Source organism: Diadema antillarum, unplaced genomic scaffold (assembly GCF_040938485.1).
Source record: "Diadema antillarum isolate AM-2024a unplaced genomic scaffold, OU_Dant_1.0 scf00000149, whole genome shotgun sequence".
NCBI classification, from domain to species: domain Eukaryota; kingdom Metazoa; phylum Echinodermata; class Echinoidea; order Diadematoida; family Diadematidae; genus Diadema; species Diadema antillarum.
The window spans coordinates 82928-95254 of record NW_027271038.1 but is presented as its reverse complement, the minus strand read 5'-3'; the positions used below and the strand labels follow the sequence as shown (position 1 = coordinate 95254).

Below are 12327 nucleotides of genomic sequence, written 5' to 3'. Positions count from 1 at the left end.
CATATTGTCACTTCAGCTAACTCCCTCAGTCTTTGAGCATATGGCGCATTTTGATTATGGCTCATAACTTTTGATCTCTGCCCGTTTTGTGACCAAACTTTGCTGGTAAATGTCCCTTGGTTAGTTGAAGTTACCACAAGGTCAAAGGTCATAGGCGGGGTCGATGAACTTCCAGGAGGGAGAAAAACATTGATTTCTTCTAATGCAAATGGGTAAGACACATTTTGGCACTTGATTTGTTTTTATATGATACAAATAATGTTAAAATATTACAATATTGCATGAACAAAAAAGATCCATACACTGACACAATCAAGAATCATGTGCCGACAACTGAAATATATCTGTGTCATTTGAGGTTTCATAGTGAGGAATTAGAGAAAAGAAAGATAATAACAACAGGCACGAGTAGACATACACAGGTATCTCATTCATATCATTCGATTAACTTGACAACAACAATTCAACAAAAATCCCAACAAGGTGCTAGACTTGTAAAGGCAGTGGGGTAAAGACCAACAAAAGGAATCCTGCACACTGGCACTCCTGGAGGTCAAACCGGCCTGGGAATGAACAGGGAAAGAATGTTTTTGAAATTAGTCTCAAGTGAGACCCTTGGTATGATTTCCAACGTCATGGTTCTACATTTCTTTCTTTGATCAGCCTGAAATAAAAGCTACAATATAAGTCGATTTTACATATGTATCTGAGACATTCATGCAACCCTACAAAAAGATTATTTTATAACTTCATGGGGAAAAAATGAGATCAAATGTCCATAGGAAGGTACTAAGAGGTACATGTATGCCACACACAAATATCGCTTAGTGAGGCTGCAGCCACATAGTGCTGTGGTGTTGGATGAGACTAGGGAACTTTCGCAAGCATGATATGTTCACTGGTTGAGCATGCCGTATGCCAAATTTGCTTCTGGGCATGCTCAAATTTGAAAAACCTCCCATCCTAGGGAAAACCAGAACAGATCTCGGCCAAAAAAGTGTCGGATCCCAATGTTGGACACGATTGAGCAGCCAGCCAATCAGCAATCTTGTCATACATGTCGGTCATACACCACTCAAAAGTTTATGTTTCATACATCACCCAAAATCACTATGTCTGTGTCCACACAGAAAAGAAAAACTGCTTAGAAATGGGAACGGGAGTCCGAGTGGGGGTACTGTCACAGCTGATTGCTTCTGCATCCTCTTGGTCTTCCCGTCGTGCAGCGGAAGTTCCCTATTGAGAGCACTGCACTCAGCTACACCCAGTTCCATAGCACAATCATGACATGGTACTCGCAACTTTCACACAAACTCAAGCACGGCAAAACTGTGTTATAGCTCAAAATTGGACAGAACTTAGACTAATGGTAATTAAAAAATGAACCTCAGAAAGGAAAACAAATTTGCATTCATGAATTTCCATACAATGTACCGGAAAATAAATGGCATATTTAATAAGCAGCATGCTAGCTACTGTGTTTGAAGTGTAATGCATTGTCAGTAGTCAATTTTTTTTTTTCACCATTCTTAACCTTAACCTATGATGTTCCTATCTGAAGGTGGCAGTTTGTCATGTTCACATTTTTTCTTCATTCCTGTAGGGTTATCAATAGGTATAAGCATTTCCTTAACGACAGAGAATATCACCAATTTCTTCATATCGGTGATGCAAAAAAAAAAAATGTATCAATAGATTTTGTATTCACTGCCCTTTTGTCATTGCAGGTGGTATCCACAGGGCAAGATTATCTTCATGGCTCCAACAAAGCCCCTTGTCTTCCAGCAGATAGAAGCCTGCTTCAACATCATGGGCATCCCCCAGTGTGATATGGCAGAAATGACAGGTACAATATAATGCTGGTGATTGCTCTTTTGGTGCTTGTATTGTGTTTTATCATTGATTGTGTATTGTGATCACTTATTCATACTTGCCAACCAGTCCAGTTAAATTGGAACCGTTCTGATTTTTGAGGATTTGAGACCATGAAAACTGAACATTCTGATAATTTTTGTAATGTGAATATACAATATATGTCCAACCATTATGTCATAATCACTGCCAATAGTAAACATACAAAATAAAAAGGTAACATAATCCACTGCAGTGCAGTGGAAAATGCTGCACATTGGGATCTGTGAAACAGGAAAATGCTGTGATTTGCCTTTTAACTTCCTGAGCATTACGTTTGCAAACCTGCTGATCCCTCTTCTGAGCATACGCATAGCAGTATGTACTTTGTAGTACGTCGGTTTACCCCAAGTTCGCCAAAGGTGCTACTGTACATTATATACGGGCATAGCTCCATCATTGCACTGTACACAGTTTCCAATGCAAAGTTATGTGTGGCATATGGGTTCTCCAAGTGATGACTGCATGCTTTTCGTGTATTGCGTAATTATTGCGATTGCAGTTACTATATGCCAGTTTGTGTGTACAATGAAAGTGTCATTTCAAGTCATCACGTGAGGTTTCCCCATGTTCCATTTCTTTCTTTTATTTTCTCTCTCCTCTGCTTTTGCCTCCCTGTTCGTTTTCCTTCCAAAGTACTGACAGGGATTTGTTTGTTTGTCCGTTAGTGTCTTCTCCATTTCACATTAAAGAATATGCACAAAAATACCCAAAAAAAAAGTAAGTACCGGTAATACACAAATCAAAGAAAGATTACAAAATTGATGGATTGTGAATAGTAAAATATATATTCAAACATACACACAACTGCTTTATTTAATCCCCCTAAAAAAAAATTTTAAAAATCCCTGAAAACAGTAAAATGAAATCACTCGATGAACATTAATATCACCCACACCCAAATACCCCAACCCCTATCAATTATACCCTACATCTGACTCAGATTAACTTAGAACTACGTATGCAAGTTATACTCGCTCTCGCGGAGAGTGCATTCCTATGTCTTTTGTTAATTTTTATATTTAAATGTACTTTAGCAATGATTGTCAGATGAGGTCACAACAAGAATGGAAGGTTTTTTGTGGGCGTATCCTAGTAATCTGAAGAAAAAAAGGAAGAAAAACTATTCAAAAATATATGGAATGTTTCTAGATATTCATTTCACTGCAAAAGTGATGTTGAGGGTATCATGAATCAACACAAATGTACTTGCATTTGTATTTCATAAAACCTGTAATGACATGAATGGGTGGATTTTGACTTGAACTATATGTCTTGGAAATTTCAGTGAAAAATTCTGTTCCATTATGGAGAAACGATTGGTAAATTGATTTCAGATATTGACATCATACTGACATCACAAATGACTGATCACGTTGATACATTACATTTGTCGTCTTTATGACATGATACATAGTTGATATAAGTTTGAAGTTGATAGTTGAAGGACTTTTTGTAGTGATTTACGGCTCAAAAAAAAGACAGCTGTTCCGGAACAAAAATTGGTGAGGTGAATTGATCAGATTTTACTTGTGATTTCTCAGTGACGCAAATATCGTGTAATATTAAAGTCATATTGATAATATACTACTGGGAATAACTCCGCCTTTTGCTTATCTCTTAACTCGTGCTGTATCCTCCGGATGCAGCCGCCCATTGCCCAAAAATGAAAAGAAACATAGGGTGGAGACAACTAAAATCGACCCCAAAATAGAAAAGGACTGTGAGCAAGACTAGCGTGCCCCCTAACCTCAGCCCCATCAACCCCCAACACTTCCTCTTTCCTCCATCGCGCCATAGTCACCCTGTGCTCTTCTTGAACGCTCCAAAATTCTTGTGAATTTGAACCTTTCGTCTTGATCCTGTAGTGAGATGTATCTTTGCCTTTCTTATTTATAATTTGTGCCCACACCTTTGTTAGGTTTTGGGGACTTGTCCAAAGTCAGAAAGTGCTTTTTCGGGGACCAATACAGTTGAACCTCTCTTATCCGGCCTCCCTTTATCCGGATCTCTCTATTATGCAGACGCAATCTCGCCGTGATTTTTATGCCTCCGCCACGAAGTGATGCCGGAGGCATTATGTTTTCGGGTTGTCCGTCCGTCCGTCCGTCCGCTTTCGTTTACGCGATAACTTGAGTAATATTTATTGGAATTTTACCAAACTTGGTCCAAGTATGAAGTATGATGGGGCAATTATTTGATAAGATTTTGGGTGAAATCGGCTAAAGGTCAAAGGTCAAGGTCAAATCATGAAATTGTATCCGTTTACGCGATAACTCAAGACTGGATGGAGCAAATTTCACCAAACTTTGTTTGAGGATGATGTATGATGGGACAATTACTTGATTAGTTTTTCAGTGAAATCGGACAGAGGTCAAAGGTCAAAGATCAAGGTAAAATCCTAAAATTTATCTGTTTACCTGATAACTCTAAACTGGATGAAGCAGCTTTCACCAAACTTGGTCCAAGGATGATGTATGATGGGACAATTAGTTGAGTAGATTGTAGTGACATTGGCCAAAGGTCAAAAGGTCAAGGTCAAATGCTACAAATGTTGCAATTTCCCCCATATCTATGCAATGCCCAAAGGTATTTTCTTGAAACTTGGTGTGAACATGTACTACTGCTTTAAGATTCTCCAGAGAGAGTTTCATGTCATAAGGTCAAAGGTCAAAGGTTAGGTGAAAATGTTGCAATATCGCTTTTCTCGCAAATGGTTCAATGTATCTTCGTGGAACTAGGTACACAGGCATGTACTGACTGGCAGGGATTATCTAGGGAATTTAGGGGTCATGGGTCAATAGTCAGGGGTCAAATGTCAAGGTCAACTCCTCAAAATTTTACTATTTCCCTCATATACTAGGATATGCAATGCTTGCATTATTAGTTTCAAAACTTAATACATGCATTACCTAATGGAGATTCTCTGGGAAATTTCCAGCCAGAAGGTCAAAGGCCCCCCCCCCCCCCCCCCCAAAAAAAAAAAAAAAAAAAAAAAACAATAATAATAATAATAATAATAATAAAATAAAAAATAAATGAATAAATAAAATAAAATAAAATAAAAAATAAATGAATAAATAAAATAAAATAAAATAAAAAATAAAAATAAATAAAAATAAAAATAAATGAATAAAAAAATGAAAAAATAAAAAAATATATTTTGTACTGTCATTACACTCTTTCTTCATACCTTGGAAATTAATCAATGCATAACTTATAAAAAGATCTGTCAGAATTCACGTAAAAATTCTCAATTCCCCAAATATGTGTGCCTGCACTCTCAGAAGATTATAGCAAACCCAGTTCAAGACATTTCTGACAAACCTGTCATTTCAATATTTTGCCAGTTATGTGAAACTGTCATGGGTCACACATTGTGAAGACATTGTACTATACGCCTATTGGGAGAATCATGCATTATGGCGGAGGCGTCAGTCGCCATAGCGACATTTCTAGTTTTTTTATAATTTCGGGAGGAGAGGAAGATTCCCAACTCAATCTAACAATGGCGACCTACAGTCGACTTTACCAAGCCGTGATGATCGAATTTTGATGCGTAGTTTCGTCGACTCGTACTGCTTATTTTCAAGAACTACTTGATACATTTCTTAATAATTATTTAGGTAAATCATCCCAAGAATTTATAAAAGAAAATGATTTCATTCTTGCAAACACGAACCTCTATTTTGGGGTCTGTTACTGAGTGTAACAATGAAAAGGTTGCAGTGTACACATTACTACATGTGGTACTACAATGGGCTACATCAGTACATGTGTATGTATATGTACATGTATAAAGCATTGAGTCTCCCATATCCGGCCAAATCCCTTATCCGGATGAGCCCCGGTCCCGACTTGTCCGGATACGAGAGGTTCAACTGTAGTTCCCTGCTGAATTTCCTTTCTACCCCACCAGCGCCACACGTGCGCTCCTTTGTTAACATGCCGGCTCTACCAGGGACTCGTTTGGTTAGGAGCTCCCCTGTCTCCTCTCTGTGCTGTTGCCTTACAGTACATCAGGGAGGTGGGATAGCCTTATGGTACATCAGGGAGGTGGAAATAGAAGGAGTGGCATCTTCGACATCTCCTTTGTGCCCATGCTCCACACCGACTAGGTTCGGTGTTTTCGTAAGCAATCACATTACTGCTTCACCAGCGCGCACACACTCATAAAACTTCCTTGATTGACATCTCTCCCTCTCACAATACCGTCGTACACACAGGCTGCTGTGTGGCCGGCTGGATGGTGCATGTGTGTGTGTGTGGATCCCGAATCAGAGCGCATGTGAGTAAGCAAGTGTGTGATGTGGTGTGTACCAAGGAGCTAATAGCTCCCTGTGTGTACTAAGTATGTGCAGCTAGTACGTCGCTATGTTGAGCCAGGGAGGTGAGACTCACCTCCCTGGTTGAGCCGAGTTGTCGTGATCGGTGCGGTGACTGCGTGGAAAACTTTTTGTGCTTGTAAACTGCTGCTATTTTCAACATCTAGCTTCTTTCCTAGCCAGATAATAAAGACTGAAAAAGGCGAGAAATTGGTCCGAACTTAGCTCGTCGAGCAAGTTCATGCGTGGTGTTACCCTTGTCGGCAAGCTCACGCGTGGTGTTACCCTTGTCGGCAAGTTTTACCCTTGTCGGCAATTGTTTCTTCAAACCGCACGCTTGTCGGCGCCGACAAGGGTGATATACGCCGGCGAGATCCCTGGTTATGTATTTGTGTCTTCTGATATTGATATTGATATTAATGTTATATCGTATATGCCTAATATGACTGCCATATCCATATACATACGTATAGATACGTTCATTGCTAGTATTCATTCTCCAGGTTCCAATGTAATGTGTCTTATGCATGCAAACAAAACAAACTTCTAAGTGGACAATAAGATATAATTCAATTGATTGAATTGAATTATCAAAAATAAAATCCAAATACCATGGGGCCATTGTCTCTGCCTTGCCAGTACCCGTGATTATAAGTATAATTTGTATACAGTCACAGGAAAAAGTGCCTCAATGCTTTCAAATCTGTGACATTGTTTTAATCAATTCTAAGAGTGATTAAAAAAAAACCAAGAACACGTAAGCGACCAAAGAAAATCATACCTGGCCATCGTTTTCTTTGCCATTTTTTCTACAAGGAAACATGCCTCCTGTGGAGAGGAAGAAGAGCTGGCAGAAACAGAGGGTCTTCTTCTTGACTCCCCAGGTCATGACCAATGACTTGAGCAGGAGAGCATGTCCAGCTGGGGATGTGAAGTGTGTGGTGGTGGATGAGGCCCACAAGGCTCTTGGCAACCATGCTTATTGCCAGGTATGATGCTGTATACACCATATTCATGTATTTTTCAAACATCCTACAGTCCTTCTTCAATTATACGACCATTGAATAACCGGATCTCTCTATTATCTGGCCATTGGCTGGCTGACATTTATGTTTACATGTATTTTCAGTGCCAAATATCACTCAAAATAAACACAATCAACCACTATCGTGCAAATATGTGGCAAGACATATTCCAGGTATTGCAGCAGACTGTAACTTAAAGGGAACCCAAACCCAAAGAGCAATGTGGATTAAGTGAAAGCAGCAACATTAATAGAACACATCAGTGAAAGTTTTTTAGGAAAATCGGACAATGGACGCAAAAGTTACAAATTTTTTAAGTTTTGGTGTTGGAACCACTGGATGAGGAGACTGCTAGAGGTTATGACTTAGTGTATGTGTGGACAACAATATGAAGAAAATTTCACAAAAATTCACTTTTCTAGCATAGTGAAAGAGCACTTGACTAACCACATTCAGAAAGCAGGGGGAACAAGTGCTACCCTTGACATTATCAGTATCAAGTTGATGGAATGTATGTAACTTTCATGAGAAAGAATTTTTGTGGAATTCTCTTTATATTTATGCCTCTGCCACAAAGTGGCGGAGGCATGATAAATAGAAGTGGCGCCACGTAGTGGTGCTGGAGGCATTATGTTTTCAGGGTGTCCGTCCGTCTTTCCGCCCGTAATCAATTTTGTGGACAGCGTAACTAAAAAACCATTTGAGGTATCCTAATGCAACATGGGATGTATAATGTATGAGTGGGCGAAGTTGTGCCTATCAACTTCTGGGTGCACATGCTCAATATCAAAGGTCAAGGTCAAATGCTCAAAATTTCACTATTTCCCCATATGTATGCAATGCCTGAAAATATTTTCTTGAAACGTGGTGTATAAATTTATTACCCAATAAAGATTTTCGAGAGCAAGTTTTGGGCCTTGATGTCAAAGGTCAAGTGAAATGTTAAAATTTCACTTTTTTGTCCATATCTCGGTAATGGTTTGAGGTACATTCATGGAACTTAGTACATATATGCATGTACTGGCTAGCAGTGATTATCTTTGGAATATTGGGGTCATGGGGTCAAATTTCAAGGGTCACAGGTCTAGGTCAACTCCTCAAAAATTTCACAATTTTTCCCATATCATATGTAATGCCTGAAGGACTTTTCTTGAACTTTGGTGTATACATGTGTTACCTAATAGAGATGTCTTTGGGAAGGGTTTGTTTTTTGTTTTTGTTTTTGCCAAAAGGTCAATTGTTAAAAGGTCAAAAATCAAGTGAAAATGCATAATTTCACTTCTTCTGCCATATCTCAAGCCCCGTCTTAACAGACCTTCTCCCAGGGCGCGCCCGGCGAAGATATACATTCCACAGATTCCATGAAACACAGAGTACCCCGTTTTAACAGGCATTGCTCGCGAACCTTCCCCGGGGAATACACGTTCTCACTAGCCCCGTCTTAACAGACCTTCCCCAGGCGCGCCCGGGTGTTCGCCGGCGAAGATTATATTCCACGGATTCCATAAAACACGGGTTAAATGCCAAAGTGCCACGTTCTAACAAGCATTGCTCGAAAACCTTCTCCGGGGAGGATACGCTCTCCTTGGCCAATCACATTTCAGGTATGCTAAAAATAAAACATTTTACATGCACATCATTGCACTAGCATGTGGTTGCTTACTAATGTGTGAGTGTGTACTGCTGACACAGGCATGTGGGAACTATAGTATCTCCCGAGGCGTTTCAGTACGTACAGTGTATATTAGACCAACTTAAAATATGTTTACTGCGAAAGCGCCTTTCTTTTTATATCTTTTCGTAAGGATCTTTCAAAAACAAGTAAAGAAAGTAAAAGTCATGAAGTCAACGGCATGTTTAATCAGAGCACGTCTATTATCATACTGTTCAACCCACATAACTCGAGGAGTGTTACGACTGTATACAAAATACGTAGGTGCTGCAAAAAGCATTTCACACTTTGAATCCTTGAATGCTTTCATTTTTTAATATTACCTCCAACAAAATTTTACTCTCTTCAGCTATTTCTCATATCAATGCCAGTGTTGTCTGATATAGTTTTTGAACTGAAGAGTTTGTTCGCAAAAACCGATAAGTCCATTATTGAAGATTGTGAAGTACGGTCTCTGTCATAAAGTACAAAATAATACCTTTTATATGATATATTGGTCACTACATATAAGGGTACATTTTTGAAGTTATGGTGAAAAGAAGCAAAATTTTCTTATTATTCTCTTTATTTTTCTTGACCTTTTATCGCAAATATCTCCATTTGGCAAATATGGACTTATCGGTTTTTGCGAACAAACTCTTCAACTATTAAACATCAAAAGCAGGATTTTTTTAAACACCTATTACTAGTACGTGAGTACACACAAGCCCAATACGCGCTGTGCAGAAGTACCATCTGGTCGTGCTAATACAAGGGAGAGTTCGTGGATTTGTGTGGTGCAGTGCTGGTCACCTGACTTAGCACATGTCACGTGACACCTCGGGGGAAGATTCACCCCGCGAGCGTCTTAACAGACGCCATCGCGGGGTAGCCTCCGGCGGTTCGCCCGAGGCTACCCCGCGTCTACCCTTGTCGATCGAAGGGTAAGGTTTCGCCCGAGGCTGTCCACTGTGTTGCGTCTTAACAGACACAGGGGAAGATTCTTCACCCGAGGCTACCCCGAGGCTACCCCGCGGCTACCCCGAGCCTGTCCACTGTGTAGCGTCTTAACAGGCACAATCTTCCCAGGGGAAGAATCTTCACCCGAGGCTACCCCGAGGCTACCCTGCGCTTTGTAGCCTGTTGAGACGGGGTATATATGAAGTGGCTTAAGTTATCGTTATGAAACCAAGGAGGTTTAAGAGATGGAGTTCCAACTGGCTGTAATTATTCAAACAGTTGTCACTTTTCTATTGACGTACAAAAGAATTCCACAGGTGCATCTGTAACATACATCATAACCTCTAGTAGTCTCATTCAGCGATTCCAACACCAGAACTTTAAAAATTCATAACTTTTGCATGGATTGTCCGATATTCCTCAAACTTTCACTGATGTGTTCTTCTAATGTTGCTGCTTTCACTCAATCCACATTGCTCTTTGGGTTTGGGTTCCCTTTAATCCTGCTACAGTGCAGTATCTGAAAGATAAGTATGATGATCGTTGTTTATAGGCCTACCTGGGAGTGAAATAGACCCCAAAAAATGGACATAAGACAATCAACACTTTGCTTTCAAAGAATGAGAGATTGTACAGATTTATGATTACCACCAGTGTTTTAAATACCTTTATCACCTTTGTCAATACAGTTCAGCTGCTAGATATCAAGGGAGCAATCAATTGGTAATGACATGTGTATATCCCCAGCATGATATGCTAGAAAGTGCTGTATTTAAGCATATTTCTCTCATACCGCCTGCAGGTCTGGAGGTGGTCGGTTTATGGAAGTTGAACTGTACATTGATTGTCTGGACTTGGAAGACAATTTTGCAAATTATTGAATTACTAATTAAGAACAATGATGACGGAACAAGAATAAATATTGTCCCCGTGTAAAAGAAAATGTAAGCCATTATCAAACCTTTGAGAAAATACACAGTGCAAATCTATTCACAGAGGCAATGTTTTCATCCTTGTCATATTTTTCAATGGTTGCAAATATCAATGGCCTCATGAAATCTAAGCAAATAAGGAAACTAAAATATAAGGCTTGTAGGGTATAGGTTGTGAAACCACACTGCCTGAGCAAATGTATGGTTGCTTTTGTGGTATTATATTTAGCTCACCAGAGCTGAAGGCTCAAGTGAACTGTTGCGATCACTCTTCGTCTGGCATCCGACGCTCGTCCATTGTGCGTTGTCCATCTTGCATAAACTTTTAATATTTTTATCTTCTTCGTGAAAACCTTATGACCTAATCTCACCGAACTTGGCACATAGTACCCCTAGGGGGAATCTCAGTTTGTTCAAATGGATGCCATGCCCCACCTGGGGGCCCTCAGGGAGCCTCCCCCCCCCCCCCCCCCCCCCCCAGGAAAAGAGAGGAATCTTTAAAAATCTTCTTCTGTAGAACCAGAAGTGATAGTGCTTAGTTAGTATTGTGAGGAAGTGGATTGATGACTGTAGTTCCAAGTTTATTCATGGCAGAACCAGGAGTCCCCCCCCCCCCCCCCCCCCCCCATGGAGCCCAAGGGGGGGGGGTCCAAATTGAGGCTAAATTTCACATTTTCATATTTTTTCGGGAAAGCACACCATCAGATTTTTATTGAATTCAGCAGGGATTATAGCCAGGATCATACAGTAGAATATTTATCTGTGCACTTTTTGTCTAAATTGCAACTCTATTTGAAACAGCACTTTCCTTCCTTGAATGAATTCTGTAGCCACTTATATTTTCTATGAGTCATTTTAATTTTCACCCCAAATTAATCTAGCTAGTAAATTGGAGGCTTCTATTTTTGTAGGGAAATATGTTGGTAAACTAATATTGGAACATGTACCACATCCATTTGGGGAAAAAAAGATGGAAAATGAATGACTTGGAAATTATAATAATGTGCTTTTATGTTACTGTTAAAATGTTTATGGTGGCAGCAGTGGCCGTGGTTGTAGTTGCAACACAAAATGGAGTTACAAGCCTTGTGCTGATCAGAAAACCTTTGTATTCTGTTTCCACCACTCAATATGTTCAGGCACTTGAGTGAACATATTTGAATATTATGTTCTACAAAACATGTGTATATGATAAAGATAATAAATGTAGCTAATCATTATATCAATTTGATGACGATGACATTGATAAACTTGTATTAAAGATATTGTCATTATTATCATCAAGCATCAGCCGCATAACATGTATCTGTAGGCCTACAAAAATGATAATGTAAAATTGTGCATTTGTCAATACATTTAGGTGCCTTGCCCCCCCCCCCCCCCCCATACTGAGAAGCTGGCTTTGCTGATTAAACAGATGGTGTCGAGGGGGGGGGGCATTGTATCAAGCAGAGGCATTGCTAGGACTTTGTCATTGGAAGGGGGGAGGGTGTGAAGGGCACTGAGTGTGATTATCTACCTAT

The 12327-nt window shown here is 39.8% G+C and overlaps 1 protein-coding gene across 1 annotated transcript in view; it reads left to right on the top strand.

Annotated features, from left to right (window-relative positions):
• Nucleotides 1-12327, top strand: part of LOC139721747 (Fanconi anemia group M protein-like) — a 147067-nt gene that overhangs the window by 60766 nt on the left and 73974 nt on the right. Inside the window, exons 3-4 of the mRNA XM_071633068.1 lie at nucleotides 1728-1846; nucleotides 7053-7225. Of these exons, the coding sequence (XP_071489169.1) occupies nucleotides 1728-1846; nucleotides 7053-7225 (292 nt within the window). The remainder of the gene's footprint in view (nucleotides 1-1727; nucleotides 1847-7052; nucleotides 7226-12327) is intronic.